General features: G+C 47.5%; 1 protein-coding gene across 1 annotated transcript; it reads left to right on the forward strand.

Moving 5' to 3' along the window:
* Positions 1–5,338: 5,338 nt before the first annotated feature.
* GPR27 (G protein-coupled receptor 27) lies at positions 5,339–8,280 on the forward strand. Its single transcript, XM_053288086.1, has one exon. The coding sequence runs from the start codon at positions 6,242–6,244 to the stop codon at positions 7,394–7,396; it is 1,155 nt and encodes a 384-aa protein (XP_053144061.1). The 5' UTR covers positions 5,339–6,241; the 3' UTR covers positions 7,397–8,280.
* Positions 8,281–18,518: the final 10,238 nt, after the last annotated feature.

The raw sequence follows: 18,518 nt of genomic DNA on the forward strand, positions 1-18,518 counted from the left end.
GTATTCCAGGTGTGGCCACACTATAGTTTTGTATAAGGGCATTATAATATTAGCAGTTTTATTTTCAATCCCCTTCCTAATGATCCCTAGCATTGAATTGGCCTTTTTCACAGCTGCCACACATTGAGTTGACACTTTCAACAAGCTGTGCACCATGACCCCAAGATCCCTCTCCTGGTCAGTCCCTGACAGCTCAGATCCCATCAGCATGTACTTGAAGTTGGGGGGGGGGGGTTGCCCCAATGTGCATCACTTTACACTTGCGAACATTGAACCTCGTTTGCCATTTGCTACCCACTCCCCCAGTTTGGAGAGATCCTTTTGGAGCTGCTCACAATGAGGTGGGTGTCACGAGCGGTGAGACCCGCATAGCAGGGTTAGCTGGGAGAGCGGGCTTAGCCTGCTCTCCCTGCAGACGATTGTCCAGTCTGGCCTGGGTGGCCGGATTGGCCACCCATATGACTGCCGGCTTTGTGCGAGTGCACAAAGCATGCTGTAGAGACCTCCAAGCCAGGATGCTGCTTTTTAGCCTCCCGGTCAGGGGTCTTCTCGTGAGTTTCTACGGCGCAGAGCCACGCCGTGGCAATACATAATCCGGAAACCCTGGTTAGCGGAGCGCTCACTCCACTAACCTGGGCTAAGAGGAGAGCTTCGCAAGTGGGTTACCTGTGTGTAAACCACCGGGCTCGCCTGTGAGCCTGGTGGTTTACACGACCAGCAAAAATCGGGCTTGGCTCTTGTAGCCCGATTTTTGCTGGTCGTGAGAATAGCCTCAATCTCTTTTGGATTTCACTACCCTAAATAGTTTGGTGTCATCTGAAAATTTGGCCACCTTACTTCTTACCTCTACTTCTAGATCATTTATGAATAAATTAAAAAGCACCAGTCTCAGTACAGATCCCTGGGGGACCCCACTTCTTACTTTCCTCCATTATGAAAACTCTCCATTTATATCTACCTTCTGTTTCTGGTCCTTCAATCGGTTAGCAATCCTCACATTTACTTGTCCCCTTATCCCATGACTGCTAAGTTTTTCCAAGAGTCTTTGATGAAGAACTTTGTTGGAAGCTTTTTGGAAGTCCAGGTATACTATGTCAACTGGATCACCTTGATCCACACACTTGTTGACACTCCTTCAAGTGTGCTGTCTGGTCCCAGACCGTTTAGATCTTAAGGGTCCCTATACCACTATGTGTCCCAAACAAACAACAAACAGAGCCAGTGAAGCTCCTTGGGTGTATATGTAATATACCCATAATGGTGAGCCTGTTTACCGCAAAAGTAAATGAGCCTTCTTTTGGTACAATGAGGCAGACTTTCAGAAGTGGTGTGCCAAAGTCTTCATTTATTCATGGTTTCTCATAACATTAAGGACCTCAGAGTTGCAGTGGAGGAAGTGGTTTTACTCCATTTTTCGTGCTGCCCAATGTCTCTTTAGCAGGCCTGGTCTCTTTCTGAGGAAGCAAGGCCTCCTGTTCTGCCTGAATTTTCATCCATGGCTCCCCACCAGGTTAAATAAAGTGGAGCAATCCCCACACCCCTTCAAAGACCTCTCATTTTGGTTCCCTTCCCGCTTCTCAAGCCTCCATCACCTTGGTCCTGCCTGCTCCACCCTTTCATGTCCTGCTTGGTGTTGGCTCCCCCCACCCTGCTTCTGCTTGGGACAACAGCAGCCCTACCCCTCCACTTTGGGCTGCAATCTAGTCCAGTATCCTGTGTTGCACAGTGGCCCACTAGATGCTTCTGGGAAGCCCAGAGGCAAGAACTGAGGGCACACTCACTCTCCTGCTTACTCCCCTGCACCTGGTATTTAGAGGCATCTTGCCTCTGAGGCTGGAGATGGCCTATAGCCACCAGATTAGCAGCCATTGATAGACCATGAATTTGTCTAAGCCCCCTTTAAAGCCATCCAGGTTGTTGGCTGTCACCAAATAGTTGATGACAGCCTGGATGGCTTTAAAAGAGGCTTTGACAAATTCATGGTCTATCAATGGCTGCTAGTCTGGTGGCTGTGGGCCACCTCCAGCCTCAGAGGCAAGATGCCTCTCAATACTAGTTGCAGGGGAGCAACAGCAGGAGAGTGAATCCTGCTGTTACAGCTACATCTTGTTGATGACAGTCAACAAATGTTTACTGGTTGACTTCCTGCTATACATATTTTGCATATGCCCACCATTATGCTGGCCTATAATCTCCCATCAGCTGAGTGCCTCTGGTTTCGATTGGAACCGGTCAAAATGCCATGGCACTAATCTGGGGATCAGTGGGGGGTTGGGTGAGAGGTAATTTTTCCTCATTTGCAAAAGAGACATATTATCCTCTTTCCCTTCAAACACAGACCATAAATCCTGCCTCTTAACAGGGGCCAGGACATAACAAACCCCAAGCACAGATGTTTGGTTTCCAGAGTCACACACTTAAAACACTCTCAGAGTGGGGAAGCAGGGATTTGCAGTGACAGCTCGGAAATGAACATCCTGACTATATGTTATTTTATTTATATCAAAATTAGCCATGCATAAGCCAAGCTCTAATTGAGAAGCTCCCCCACTCCTCAGAGGCATGGAAGGCTGGAGAGGAATCCCAGATGATGTCTGCTGATCTCACTAGTTGCTAATTGTCCCTAGGGCTTGAGAAGGGGGGTGGGGACAATGGACAATTAGAACCTAAAGGACCTGGATAAGATAAGCAGAGACAAACAACGGGAGGCAGCCAGCAGCTCCTGCTTCCCTAAGTCCCCTCACCTCATCTACCTCCCTCTAGGACAGCTTCTGAATTGTTAACAGGCAGAGCGAGGCATATGTGGCTACTTTTAATGAGACAAGTGTAACGCATGGCCAAGTTCCAACAATGGGACAAGCCACGTAACCCTAACCCAACCCTAGCTCCCTGCAGATAAGGACTACAGCAGATCAGCTTTAACTGTCTCTCACCACAGTTCCAGCATTATCTGGATCTGCCAGGGATTGAGGCTGGGGCCTTCTGTATGCAAAACACAAGCGCTACCACTATGCCTCTTCTTTAATGGAAACCAGCAGGTTAGTGGATAACTTAATTTTACATTGCCGCCAACAACTCCTCTTTGTCCTGCTGTTCAGACAAGTCTCATAGCTGATGGCCACTATCCTCATCTGATGTGTGAACAGAAATGTTCAGAACATTACACCTGAGGGATATGTGAGAGGCCGAAAAAGACTCTTCCTAGAGAATAGTAACTCCAGAAAGAGGTATGCCACATTTGCATGTAATGGACCCATGGTTCCGCATCTGCGGAATGGACCCATGGTTCCAATGGACCCGTGGTTCTGTGCCCCCTCTCCCCGCCTCTCCTGTCTAAATTCTGACATACTGGAGAGGTCCCTCTCTGCAGTCGGCGAGACTGCAGAGAAGAGGGGGGACTGGCTTCCGAGGCTTCCTGCTTGAAAGAATCATAAAAAAGGGAAAATATATCATCAAACAACAAGTGCTTTAAAATGTTTGGGAAAGAAATATGTTTTTAACCATTGGAAGAAAAGTGGGCTGTTTTTATCTTCCAGGGCAGGGAGGCCCACATACTGGGTAAAGTAAAGGTAAAGTGTGGCTTCAAGTTGATTTCGACTCCTGGCGCCCACAGAGCCCTGTGGTTTTCTTTGGTAGAACTCAGGAGGGGTTTACCATTGCCTCCTCCCGTGCAGTATGAGATGATGCCTTTCAGCATCTTCCTGTATCACTGCTGCCCGATATAGTACCAGCATGGATTCGAACCAGCAACCTTCTGCTTGTTAGTTGAACATTTCCCCACTGCACCACTTAAGGTGCCATGTCACATGTCACCATCAAATGGACTTCTGATGGCAATAGAACAACACAGCACCTCACCAGCTGACCTGAGGGGTCAGCAGTCCATATCCTAGTCCTTAGTCATTTAGGGTTAGAGTAAATTTCAGCATTACAAAGCTCTTCCTATCATCATCATCATCATCATCATCATCATCAATAATAATAATAATAATAATAATATATTATTATTAATTATTATTTTTTATTATTATTATTATTATTATTATTATTATTATTATTATTATTTCTTTATTTACATTTATATCCTGCTCTTCCTCCAAGGAACCCAGAGCAGTCTACATGGTTGTATTTGTCCCCACAACAATTCAGTGAGGTAGGATAGGCTGAGAGATAAATGACTGGCCTAGAGTCACCCAGTGAGTTTCATAGCTGAATGGGGATTTGAACCTGAATCTCTCCAGTCCCAGTCCAACACTCTAACCACTTCATCACTTTGAGGTGCTTCACACGACACTTGTAAAGTGCCTGGAGGGTTTGTGCAGGGAGAGCGGGCTTAGCCCATTCTCCCTGCACATGAGCAGCCTCCAAGCCCTGGGCAGCCGTTATCAGCCACCCACACGACTGCCAGCTCTGCGGTGATTGGGGGCCGCCCAGCCCCCAGAAGTTCCAGGATGCCCCTGCACTCTCTGGCAGCCCCTCAGAGCAGGGGTATAGCTCTAATTGAGCGGATGGGTTCAAATAACCCAGGCCCCCGAGCTCCTGAAGGCCTCCCAGCCAGAGGTGCACTTAAGTAATGTTGGAGCCTGGACCTAAAGGCATTTAGAGCCCCCCCCCCGCAAATTAAGCATCATCATGCTCCACCAGGCGACCACACCACCCAGGAGAGGATTTGGGGACTCTCAGGGGCTGTGGAGGCCCTGGACTTCGACCCCGAAGTCGAAGGGTAAGAGCGCCTGTGCCCCCAGCTCCACCCCTCCCTATTCTCTTCATCATCTCCTTCACTTCGAGGGATCAATGGAAAGAGAGGTGGACACGGACCCCTCCTCCCTTGCTACGCCCCTGCCTCAGAGTGAGGGAGATAATGAAGAACATAGGGAGAGGTGGAGCTGGGGGTCCCTCAGGAGCTTGGGGCCCTGGGTTCTTTGAACCCATTCACTCAATTATAGCTACACCCCGGTTCCAAGGTTGAACATTAAATGGCTTTTATTTATTTCTGACATGCTGTGGCTTGGCTGTGTCACCTCACTTGGGCCACGTGGACCATCTTTCTGCAGAGCACCTATTTGCTTGCACTCTATAGTCTGCTTGTGAAGCTTGTTCGGTGCAGGGGCCTTTTGAGTCCAGTCTAGCTGGGCTAGACTGATTAATGGTTTTCGCTCCTGCTGCTATGATTTTTGCAAAGAGCTCGGGCTCAAACGCCAAGGACGGTGCGCATTCGTCCTCCTCATCAGAGGGAACTCCACAGAGGGAAGGAGAGAAGCAGCATCTGCCGTTGCGTGCAGATCATCTGCCTCCCCTCCCCACCCCACCCCCGCCCGTTTCCTCTTCTTGCGCAGGCTCAGCCTGTGCCCCTTAAACTTCTCTCCGGAGAAGCATCCCTGCCGGAAATGCAGCCCTAGCCAATAATAAAAAGTATTCGCACTTAATTCTAAGCCGCTGCTCCCTGCACGAGCCATCTTCCTTCTTCCTCTGGTGCCATCGGGCAGTCGACGACGATGGGCAGAGAGGGAGGGGGAGGAGAGGGAGGGAAGCCCGGCATTCCCTGCGAAAATCCTGCTCTAGGAGACGGTAGAGAGCGAGCAGAAGGTAACAGACAATAGGCGGGGGGCGGCGGCGGCGGGCCACGAGAGGCGCGATGCTGGAGGAGCGAGCGCAGCGCGTCCCTGAGCGGGGAAGGGGCGTCCAGGGGAGCCTCTGGTCTACCTGCGTCCTCCGCGGGCCGCTCGCACCGCACCTGGGAGCCCTCTGAAGTTTGGTGGCCCGGGCGCCCCTTGAGCGGGATCTACTGCCGTGACGACGAGGAGGCGGCGGCGGCGGCTGGCGAAGGCGGCTCGGCGAAGCGGAGCGCGGCATGCCTGGATGGGCACCCGCGCCTGAGCTCGCCGCTGCTTTGCGGGAGGAGGGAGAGGGAGCCGCGCTTCTGGATCCCCGGCCAGGAACGAGAGCGAGCAGGGCAGGAGAGCCAGCCAGCTCGGAGAGTCTTGCTGGGCGCCAGCGCGTGGAGATGAGGTCGGGCAGGCACCGCCGCCGGATGGCATGGATGGCGGCGAAGTGAGCTCCAGCGGCGGCGACAGCCTCCCTCCTAGGCGAAAGCACCATGCGGAGGAGCCAGCCGGCGAGGCGAGGCGGCGGCGGTGGTAGCTGCTGAAGGGGAAGCACCAGTTTTTCGGCTGCCCGCCCCGGGCTGTGTGAGTGTGTGTGAGCGAGCGTCGGGAAGGAGGTGGCCGGCCAGCCTCGCTAGATGGCGAACGCCAGCGAGCTGGCAGGAAGCAGCAGCAGCAGCCCCCACCTGCCCAGCCCTGGCGGCCTCCTCAGCGCCTCCGGCCTCAAGCTAACGACGCTAGGCTTGATCCTCTGCGTCAGCCTGGCCGGCAACGTGCTCTTTGCTTGGCTCATCCTCAAGGATCGCCACCTGCACCGCGCCCCTTACTACCTGCTGCTGGACCTGTGCCTGGCCGACGGGCTGCGCTCCTTGGCCTGCTTCCCCTTCGTCATGCTCTCGGTGCACAGTGGGGCAGGCTCCTGGCCTCACAGCCCGCTCAGCTGCAAGGTGCTGGCTTTCTTGGCCGTGCTCTTCTGCTTCCACGCTGCCTTCCTGCTCTTCTGTGTGGGTGTGACGCGCTACATGGCCATTGCCCATCACCGCTTCTATGCCAAGCGCATGACGGGCTGGACCTGCCTGGCTGTGGTGTGCATGGTGTGGACCCTCTCCATGGCCATGGCCTTCCCGCCCGTCTTTGACGTGGGCACCTACAAATTCATCCGGGAGGAGGAGCAGTGCATCTTTGAGCATCGCTATGTCAAGGCCAATGACACCCTGGGTTTCATGCTCATGCTTGCCACTGTCATTGCAGCCACCCATCTCGTGTATGTCAAGCTCCTCTTCTTCATACACGGCCACCGCAAGATGAAACCGGCCCAGCTGGTGCCCGCCATCAGCCAGAACTGGACTTTCCATGGGCCTGGAGCCACTGGCCAGGCAGCTGCCAACTGGACGGCTGGCTTTGGCCGGGGCCCCACCCCTCCTACCTTGGTGGGCATCAGACAAAGTGCCACCCATAGCCAGATCAAGAGGCTGCTGGTCTTGGAGGAGTTCAAGATGGAGAAACGGATCTGCAAAATGTTCTATATGATCACCCTGCTCTTCCTGCTCCTCTGGTCCCCCTATATTGTGGCCTGCTACCTGCGTGTCTTCATCAAGGCCAGCACAATCCCCCAAGTCTACCTGACCGCCTCTGTCTGGATGACCTTTGCTCAGGCAGGGGTCAACCCTATCCTGTGCTTCATTTTCAACAAGGAGCTTAGAGTCTGTTTCAGAGCTCACTTCCTCTGCTGCCAAAGCCTACAGAATACTCAAGGCACCATTCTGTGTGATCTGAAGAATTTTGCGATGTAGTTTATCTTTCTATTTTTTAAAAAATGAATAATTTCTATGAGTTTGTTTTTGCATATGCACTTGAGAGATTGTTATCTAAGGAGACACTTTGACTGCCATGTGGCACTTCTCACCATCCTTAGGCTCTAAGAGGATATTTATTTATGGATGTGTGGATTTATTTGGCGATGGGGGGTGGGCTGGGGTAATAACACAGGGCTCCACATTTCTTGGCTGCTTCTAATGTTTGTAGAAATGATTCTGATTTGGATAAAAAGGCCATAATTTTGTTTTTGTTTTTTTTAATCCTGCTGGGTTTTGATAAAGGCTAAACAATTTTATTCATGTAAGATTTGATAAAAGGCCAAGCTGAAATTTTATACTAAAGCATTATTTTTGATGACCTCAAAGTATCATGTTACAATGAGTGTTTTTAAATGGTAACCAAGAAGGAGAAATTGTACTGTGTTTAGGAGTCAGTTCTGGGTGTGGGAGCTTTTGGGTTAGCTTGGGTTTCAGTACTTAAAGCCGTGACTTTCTGACTTTGCCTGAAATAGAACCATGAGATGCAGTCCTTACCCACAGCCTAAGTGTACTCAAGTTGTTAGATTGTTCTTTTGATCTCAAAGGCAGGAAGGGTCACTTGCTCTGATGTAGAACTTATTTTACATTTGCTTGTTGCACTGTTCCCTTGATAATATCTTAGAACTCTTGGAAAAAAACTCGTTAATTTTAAAAGTGGAATCATCATATATATCTATATCAACTTTAGGAAAAGGTCAACATCAGGTTTTTAAATTACACTGAATTTCATACTTTACTGACTTTATAAGATGTTATCTATAAATGGGACAATACTTGTACATTTTGACTGTTTTAATAAAACACCGTCCAATTTTCGTACATGGAATGACTACAGAATGGCTGCATTATGCTTTATTGTTGTTTACTCCTAAGTGTAGCCTTTCTGTTGTATTATGGACAGAACAACTGAATTCTTGTTTGAATTCAGTTGTTCTTTGAACTGAATTCTTAAACTCTAGCCTCAGTCTAGAGAAAATTAGTCTCTTTAAGGCTACAGTCCTTTGCACACTTTTTGGGAGTAAGCCACATTGAAAACAGGAGGACTTTCTTCTGAGTGAACTTGCATAGGATTGGGCTGCTAGGATATATAATAATATATCCTAGAAAGGAGTGCGTGTTTTAAAAATGGTAGTTTGTTGGCCTAAAGAGAACTTGCTAGTTTGTTCATGCTAGTTTGTTGGCCTAAAGAGAACAATTATCTCCCCATCTGCTAAAACTAATTTCTGTTGTTGTTGTTTTTTAAAAAATGTTGTTCATCTGTTAATGGCAGATGAGTCTCTTGATAATTGTGGATCACTAATTTTAGTAGACAAAGCAGTTCCTGCACATAATTGCTTAGTTGCTTATCTGGTTGGCACTCTTATACCAGAGATTATTTCTAAATTATTAATGTCCTGTGGTTTTTTCCAAACTGCAGATTATGCAGTTAAGTTTCTAAAAATATAACTGAGCTAACAATTCCTACTTGCCATAACTGCTTTTGCTGTAGTCGGTTTTGGAAATAAATACTAAGTGCACATCTTTCAGACTTACCTTTTAAAAAGCGCACAGAGGATAGTGCTACAGTATGTGTTAACATTTCCATTGTAATTCTGAAGAAGGTGACAGAAATATTGTACAGTCGCTCCAAAGTAGATTCAAAATGTCCTGAAATTATGAAGCCGTGTGGGAGAAAGTCATTTTATAGCCCCCCCCCCAAATAAAATAAAGGGAAAATTGAAATATACAAAGTATTTGTTTACTGAGCCAAAACTTTCTTTCAAGAACATGGAATATATCGACTGACTATTGCTGTGTTTGCTTCTAACAACAGTGAACATACAGTGCTATTCCCTGGTTGCTTCCAAAGTGCCACTATGGTATAAGAGCGCAGCTATCTTCGAAACTTGTCCTGCACTCCAGAAGTGCTCTGTTCCAGCAGAAACGTGTCCCTGAGGGTCAGGGATGTGTTTTCGCTGCAACAGAGTGCTTCTGGATCACAGGGAGAGCCCAGAAAATAGTTGTGCGTGTGCACAAGAGTGCTTGCGGTTCAGAAGCACGGGGATTCTAGTGTGGGAGCTAGCACTGCATGTGCACTGTTGTTAGAAGTGGACATGCAGAGTTAGTCAGGATGTCAGCTATTATGTATAGATCCACACATGAAATTGTACTGTTTGGAGTTTTAATGCAATTTATAAGCATACATGCTATTATGTATATGTATAATTGTTTTATTAGAACAATAATTTCAGATTTACCTGGTGTTAAAGATAGAGCTGAAAGCTACTGCATCCAGATTAGGTGTCATGCAGCCTCATCCTATGCATGTTTACTCAGAAGTAAATTCTATGTGTTCGGTGAGATTTACTCTCCAACTAGCCGACCCACACAGAGCATCTGTGCGCTATTTGGGGCCGGCTCTTCTCCCTTCCCTCCTGCTGCACTCTCTCTTTCCCACTCACTCACCCCCTTTCCAGTCTCTCCGCTGCTTCCTGGACTTTGCTGCCACCGCCACCTCTCCCTTACCCGGGAGGGCCTGGCCATGCCGTCCCGCCACTTCCTCCCGCCCCCGAAGGACAGGCCAGGCTTTGCCGCCTCCTCCCCTTACCCGGGATGACCAGGCCTACCGTCCTGCCGCCACCTCCCACCCCTGGCAGACAGGGCAGACTTTGCCGCTGCCTACCCCTTACTCGGGGTGGCCAGCCTGCCATCCCCCGCCCCCCGTGGACAGGACAGGCTTTGACGCCATCTCCTCCTCCTCCCCCTTGCCCAGGACGGCCTGCTGCCGCCGGCCAGCCGAGGCTACCTCCTCAGGCCGTTTTGCGGCCCGCCACCACCATCCGCTGCCACTCCCTCCCCCCCCTCCGCCGAACTCTCACCCAATGCGAGCAACTCTCACAAGAGTTCCACCGCCAAATGCAGGAGGACACGCATGCCGGCTAAGAGAATTAAATATATAGATAAGTCTGAATAGGATTGCAGCCTATATTTCCATCTTGCCAATTGGGCAAATGAACACGAAAACAATCAAAAGGAAGGTTTCACAAAATGAAGGTTTTATTACCTGGGTTTAGAACAATGACTGACATACTGTGCAAAATGTTTGCGCAGTTGCACAAGAACACCCTTGTGTAAGTGTGAAGACAGAGGAAGATAGGAAACTGCCTTATAAAAGTCAGACTATTGGTCCACATAGCTCAATAGTTTCTCCACTGACTTGCAGTGGCTCTCCCAAGTTTCAGGCAGGAGTCTTTCCTAGCCCTACCAGGGTATAACAGGGACTGAACCGGGGCCATCTGCAGATGGTCTACCACTAAGCTACAGCTGCATCCCCTTCCGTTCCCTTAAGGAGAATATCTTACATTTCATCAACAGGCACATGGAACGTTTCACAGTACATCATCAGTATGTAGGCCTCGGCTGTTTTCTCAGGCCATTTCTCTCAGTAATCACTGAATTCCAGGAGAGGGAGCAGAACTGACATTGCCTTCTAGCTTCAAGTTTGACTTTGTTGAGAAAGGAACTGTACCGTGGGCTGGAGAGGGTAGAAGATGATTGCATAGCTGTAGGTAAAGGCAAAGTGTGTTGCCGAGTCGGTGTTGACTCCTGGCAACCACAGAGCCCTGTGGTTGACTTTGGTAGGAGGGGTTTGCCATTGCCTCCTCCTGCACAGTATGAGATGATGCCTTTTTCAGCACCTTCCTATATCGCTGCTGCCCGATATAGGCATTTCCCATAGTCTGGGAAATATACTAGCGGGGATTCAAAACCTCTGGCTTGCTAGTCAAGCCATTTCCCTGCTGTGCCATTAGAGGTGGGTGCAGTTAGTGTCCGCTTTGGCATTGGCATGGCGCCAGTGGGTGCAGTGCCATTCTCTCTTCCTGTGTTCAGTGAATCAGTAGGGAGTCTGAGAGGAGGGCTTAAGCACTATCATGCCGAAAAAAAGAAATTCCGTATTCTTAGAGGAAAAGGCTTAGGAAATAAACATAATTAAGGAGTAGCAATTTGGTTACTGAGATTTATACTTTATAAGAGATAATACAAGACTTTATACTTGTATAGAGGAGTTCCATGTTATATCAATCATCATCTCTTTATTTAAAGGGTTTATACCCAGCCTTTTGATCTCAAAGCATCTTAAAATGCATGACACTAATATATTTTCTAAAATGAACAAAGAATGAACAGTTTGATACATATATGCACAGCTTTGCATGCTTCCCTCTGGCTGATGGTTAGAGACCTGAGGGTGCTTCCCTTTGCTTCTGCTATCCTTGGACAAAGCAGAAGGTTCTTTTCTGGCAGGAAGTGGGGAAGCAGCCATTCTGCAGCTGCTCTTCCCCTGGCCAATAAACGGGACCAGCCTGGTCATCCCCTAGCTGTGATACTCCTCCAAATCTCTGAGTGGTCCTCTGGCTAATGGAAGAGGCCAGAGGGAACCTCCCTCTGTTTTTGCTCTCCCTGGGCAACATACACCACAAATATCATAGTAATGAGAGAAATCAGAGTTAGCAATCCATATGTACTAGATAGCTATCACATTATCCATACTGAGATGGAGTGTGATATGTACCCTGTTTCTATGGTGAGCTCTCCAAAAGACCACAGCTTCTTATTCTGAACTTTCACTTTTTAGTTTCACAGGCTTCAGAAAATGGAAGGTTTGCATGAACTGAATCAAACTTATCAGCTCCTTCATGTGCTAGTTCTTCTTGCGTATTCAGAGTGAACCTCTGCTGAAGTCACACTTCCTGAGTGAGAGGGGATCACTACTGCTAAATGCCCTTCTGTCAGTGTGCTGTAGGAGGAAAAATGTACCCCAGCATAGCTACATCCTTGAGCTGTTGGGAGGCTTCCCCAAATCTCCTTTTGTACCCCCACAACAGTAGTGGCATACTATCAGCAGCCAATCATGGAACACTATTAGCATATAAGCAAGCGCCTGGCAGGAAACTGATCAATACCTTTCAGCACATGGCATAGGGCTCGTGTCATTCATACCTAGAGAACACAAGTGGTGACTTTGAGATGGAAACTCTGGTGAAAAGGCACTTGGCACAAACAATGAATAGCCAGGATTCACAACAAAGTGGTCGGGCATATTGTTAACCTTGTCTTCACAGAACCTATTTGGCTCCTCTGATCTGTATATACAAATGTCCACCAGGAACCCCCAACTCTTAAACTGGGGCTGCAAACATAAGGCACCACCCACAGGTAAGCCAAAGGAATGGAACACATACTTGTAAACTGGGATTTCTGACCACTCTACATCCCCAGTCCTAATCACCCCAAGATATGCAGAGCACCCAGATGTCCATGACTATAGAGCATCTTCCACTCCTCTACAATACAGGAGCATGTGCTGACTAAAAACCCTTCCTCATCTGAAAGTAGTCAGGGGTGGCTGAAGGTATTGCTGCTCCTGAGGCAACCTGCCAAATTCTGGCTTGCCCCACAGCCCTGGAGGGACCAGCCCCCTTTAAAGCCAACCCCCACAAGCTTTGCAAGTGGGGCTCAGGGAGGAGGGAAGGTTGCCAATGGCCACCTCTTCTCTCTTACTGGCAGGCTTGACTAGAAGAATGAGGAAAGCACACGCAGGGGAACATCGATCCTGAAGAGCTGTTTTGATGGTGGCAGTGAGAACATCGAGCCACTCTACTGGCACCTCAATAATCTGTCTGCTGAGGTGACCACCTCATCTCATTTCAGGAAGGGGCTGCCCCTGCAGGTGGTATAGCAATGTCTCCTACAAAGGACACATGGTAAGGAGGTTGTAGAAAAATAGTCCAGTCGGACACAAATACCCCAAGGCACAAAAGCTGCTTATGGAAAGGGGCTCCTGCTTAATTGGGTAACATCAGGCATCCACAGTTTAAGTTTCTGTGGGCCTCAGATCATCCAGCAAAACTGGCTGTTTGCAGGAAGATGCCTCCGAGTTGTGTTTCAGTAATGCCATCCTTAGTATCTTCACTAAATATGGCCAGATCATATAAACTGGATCTACATACTTCACAGAGCATTTCACATTATGTCTGGGAGTACCAGATTTCATTTATAGGGCCAGCTTGACCGACAAACCATGTGAGTTAGTTTTATACCATTTACTTCTGTGAATTAAATTGGTTTAGATGCACTAGGTTAGGTTATGAATGGATCTCAGACTAATTGACCAACTCAAACTTATCAGCCAACATTCTGAATTAATGACGCACTGGTGCTGCAGTCTTCATTCCAGTCTAAGGTTGTGCCAGCACCCTCAAAGGGAAAAACAATCTTGCCTTCCTCCCACACCTACCTACACCATCCAAAAAAATGTCCCTGAAGGTATTGGACACTGTCTGCATATGCTGTTGGCCATTGTCATCCACTACTGCTGCTGCTGCTACCACCACTACTATTACTACTACCACTACTACATATTGTGTGCATATTTTCTACATAGTCTAATTGTTTTTTAAAAAAATTCTCTACATTTATTGAATAAACCTAACACATCGAATAAACATAACAGATAACAAACAATCATTTGTAATAGAACAACAGCATCATGCATAACTAATACAACCCTTTCTACAAATCACATAAACTTTAATTTCTACTAGATTGCAGAACAGCCTCATTAAACAATCTTTCCAGACACTAATGTAATCGGAAGGCAGAGAATGAGCAAAAATTTCCTAATTTGTAAAAAAAAAAAAAGAGATCAGACCATGAGGTAAAAAAAACATTGTGACTAACCTGACCCAGTCAAAGATGAATAATATGGGTCAGTACTAGCCAGTATAACCACCTAATGATGCAGCAGGGAAATGACTTCACTAGCAAGCCAGAGGTTGCTGGTTAGAATCCCTCCTGGTGTGTTTCCCAAACTATGGGAAAAACCTATATCAGGCAGCAGCAATATAGGAAGATGCTGAAAGACGATTAGTGAGAAAAGCCATGAGGGGGTTAGAGGGGAGAGTGGGCTTAGCCCGCTCTCCCCGCAGACGAGCAGGGCAGCAGCCCTGGGCGGCTGGATCGGCCACCCACACGACTGCCGGCTCAGTTACGGAGCCGGCAGGGGCTGGGAGGATCGGGGGCCACACAGCCCCCGGAAGCTCCAGCATGCCCTATGCGAGCACGCAGGGCATGCTGGAGAGACCACCAAGCCGGGAGGCTGCTTTTCAGCCTCCTGGTCGGGGGTCTCCTCGTGAGTTGCTAAAACAGGTTTGTGGAGTGCTCACTCCGCAAACCCGGTTTAAGGGGAGGGGTAGTTTGGCGGGTTAACTGCCTGGAGGCCACCGGGCTCGCCTGCAAGCCCGGTGGTTCTCATGGTCAGGCAAAACCGGGCTAGGCTCCCCAAGCCCGATTTCGCCTGATTGTGGGAATAGCCTCATCATCTCGTACTGCACGGGAGGTGGCATGGCAATGGTAATCCCCTCCTGTATTCTACCAAAGACAACCACAGGGCTCTCTATTCGCCAGGAATTGACACTGACTCAACGGCACACTTTACTTTACTGGTCAGTAATTAGTCTACATATGACCATTAGAATACTATGAAATGAATGTTTGGACTAGGTAATGGTAGGAGCGGTAAGAGTTCAAAAACTATGGCTTCAGACAGACAATAATAAGAGATCTGAACATGAATTGATAAGTTAGTAGCCTTACATAGACAGACAGTCAGTCATTTAAAATGTAGATCAATAAACAAGGAACTCGAAAAGAAGAGACGTTTGAGTGTGGTTTGAGAGCTAATAGTTTCTATGCGGTTTTGCTTGTCCCCATTTTGCCTCCAGTCAAACAGGTTTTGGAGTGTTTGGAAATGATACAAACACTTGCAAAATGTGTATATTAGTAGTGAAGGTGAGAGTACGCACATTATGGGCAGTTCTAAAAATGCTGACTGTTCAAAAATAATAATTAAATCCCAAACATCAACAACTTTCCAAATCTCTCTTTTGTATAGCATTTACTGTACAAAATCACCTGAAAACAAATTAGATAATATAGCTCTTAATAGCTTTTATAGCTTTTAAATAGTGTCACCTTTTATGGTATGCAATATGTGGATAGCCTTGTGAGTCTTTTGTTGAGTCGGTTGGATAAATAGGTGGCACTTTGAGATTCAATGTAGGTTTTTGTGTGTGTTACAAACAAGAATTAGCTTTTGTGGGAAACAACCTGCTTCATCAAATGTTCAGTCATTGCCCATGAATGTGAATACTTGTTTGTGAGAGAGAGAGAGAGAGAGAGAGAGAGAGAGAGAGAGAGAGAGAGAGAGAGAGAGAGAAACTGTGCTTAGTCTTACAGTGCCATCAATTTGTTCTACGTTGTTTATTATTATTATTATTATTATTATTATTATTATTATTATTACTACATTTTATATCTTTAAGGTAAAGGTAAAGTGTGCTGTCAAGTCGGTTTCGACTCCCGGCGACCACAGAGCCGAGTTTTTTCTTTGGTAGAATACAGGAGCAGTGGGAAGGACTAAACTTCAAGCACATGCAGTGCTTTTGGGGCGTGGGGCTACTTGGGAGGGTGTGTGTGTGCCATGTTTGTCAGAAGAACCACTGCAATGCCGGGCATTTAAAGCCTTTTCGATGCTCTTTCCCTGCCAAAGGCAGGTGGAGCGGTCCAAAAATGCATGATCACGCTCAGCACTCCTTTTCAAATTGGTGGCCAACCACTGCTGAGCCACTGCATCACTGAGGTGATGCTTTGCGCACAGTCAGGCCATAGAACTGGCTGGGATCGGTGGAGGCTGAGTAGAAGGGAGGGGCTGCCCTTTCCCACAACTGGAATGTGGCTGGCAGCAGTTTGGCAAATGTCTATGGCACAAATTGGAATTAAGAATTGGAACTCTGATCACGATTAACCGTGGTTAGTCATTATGACTGAATGCGGCCACTGTGTTCAATGAGATTTACTGCCATGTAAGTGGGCATAGGACAGCAGCCTTGGTATCCCAACTGCCAAGGGAAAATGTTCAAGTATGTATGTGTGTATCTGCCCTGGAGTATAGATCTGCATATGTCTGTCTTCATCTTGTGCATCTCTGTAGTCCTTTTCTGCTTTCCCCACTCTTGAATCTGAATATGCACAGGGGATTTTCTTTATTTTTTGGATGAGTGCCATACTTCTCTGTATATGTATAAACAGGAAAAGGTTGAGGACATTTGTATTTCTGGGCCTTTGGGCCAGGCAGGTTTAAGCTGGCACTGATCTGATTATAATGGCTTGCATGAAATAATTCCACATTTTGTGAGAATTCCTCTCCTGTTCTTTACATTTTATTATAACCAGTTAGACTGTTGGCGCAATGGTTTTGTGATGAGATCCATAGAAGTCCACTCTGTTGCTAATACGACTTTGTTCTTCACAGTAATTTATAGAGCCGGGTCTCACGATCAGTGAGACCTGGTTTGTAAAGCTAAGCAGGGAGAACGGGCTAAGCCCGCTCTACCCGCACACGAGCAGGGCAGGAGCCCCGGGCGGCTGGATTGGCCGCCCACACGACTGCCGGATCCATGACAGAGCTGGCAGGGGCTGGGGAGTTCGAGGGCCACATGGCCCCCGGAAGCTCCAGTATGCCCTGCGCAAGCACGCAGAGCATACTGGGGAGATCCCCGAAAGCCGAGAAGCGGCTTTCCGCCTCCCCTCTGGGTAGCCTCAGCGCGGTGCCACAGCACGGCTATTCACAATTTTAAAAACTGGGTTTGTGGAGTGCTCGCTCCGCAAACTCGGTTTAAGGGGAGGGGTTGCTTGGTGGGTTAACCGCCGGGAGGCAACCAGGCTTGCCTGCAAGCCCAGTGGCTCCCACGATCCACCGAAATCGGGCTATGTTCCTCTAGCCTGATTTCGGCTGATCGTGGGAATAGCCTTATAGATTACTCTTGATGATGACCTAATACATTTAAGCACAGTTTGCTTTTCCCCCATCCTGTTGGTAACTGCATAACCTAAGGAAAGTTACAGAGAAACTTTTGCTGCCCCCTTAACTCTTGATGCCTCCCAATGCAAAGTGTTAGAGCTTTAGATTTTGACAATAACCACAACACAAACATCTCTGCTGTGTATGAGCAATGGGGGCAGGCTTATTTCTGTTTTGTAGCCTCTGTGGCTTGCATGCCTGCATACAATTGAATGCACACATCTGGTTTCTGAGGTTTGCTGAAATTAAGTTGCTGTGTGGACCAAACATACAGGACCTGTATCCCTATGGATTTTTATCACAGACAAGATTTTTGGTAAGGGGGAAACAGTCGTTCACTGTAAGGGATTCCTTCACCTGCTGAGTGGGGACGAGGTCGTAGGACTCGTGCCTCAGTGGCAGAGCATCTGCTTTGCAAGCAGAATGTCCTAGGCTCAGTCCCCAGCATCTCCAAGTATGTATGTATGTCTGTCTGTATGTATGTATGTATGTTTGACATTTATATACAGCTTTTGAGGCAAACCTCCCAAAGCAGTTTACATAAAAGCTTCAATATGGAACCATAGATCAAGTGACCAGTTTAGATATTCACATGCTGACCCCTTTAGGCTTTGTCACTTCTCTCCTTCCCTCAGAGCAAGATGGTCCTTATTTGCTCTGTGGTGGCAGTGGGGGAGGGGGCCTCACCTCAGTTGAAGCAGAGGAGCTGGAAGGTGACAGCTCCTCAGCCTCTCTCTCTCTCTCTCTCTCTCTCTCTCATAGTCATAGTCTTTATTTCAGTCTTTGACCAGAACAACAGCAAAAGAGAAAAAAATGGTTCAAACAATCTACTCTTACAAAATAATGAAAAGTCTCTATGAAATTACTTAGTATAATAAGTAGAAGAAGCTAGAAGTTAAAACTATGAACATAAAACTATATATAAGAGTTAGTCAACACTAACAACAAAATGACATTGAGTATAAAGGTAGCAAGACAGCAAAATTATGTAATTAATACAGAGCGGTGTTAAATCTCATAGACTATTTAGTTCTTAATGAGCGCTAAATGAATTTTGCTAGCTATAAGGCAGAACTTAGCCACATTATAGGATCTAGAGTCATTCTGATCTGCCAAGAGGAAATTGAGGTAAAAGGAATCAGTACAGCCTGGCTATGA

The sequence above is a fragment of the Hemicordylus capensis genome, chromosome 2, assembly GCF_027244095.1.
Source record: "Hemicordylus capensis ecotype Gifberg chromosome 2, rHemCap1.1.pri, whole genome shotgun sequence".
In the NCBI taxonomy this organism is placed as follows: domain Eukaryota; kingdom Metazoa; phylum Chordata; class Lepidosauria; order Squamata; family Cordylidae; genus Hemicordylus; species Hemicordylus capensis.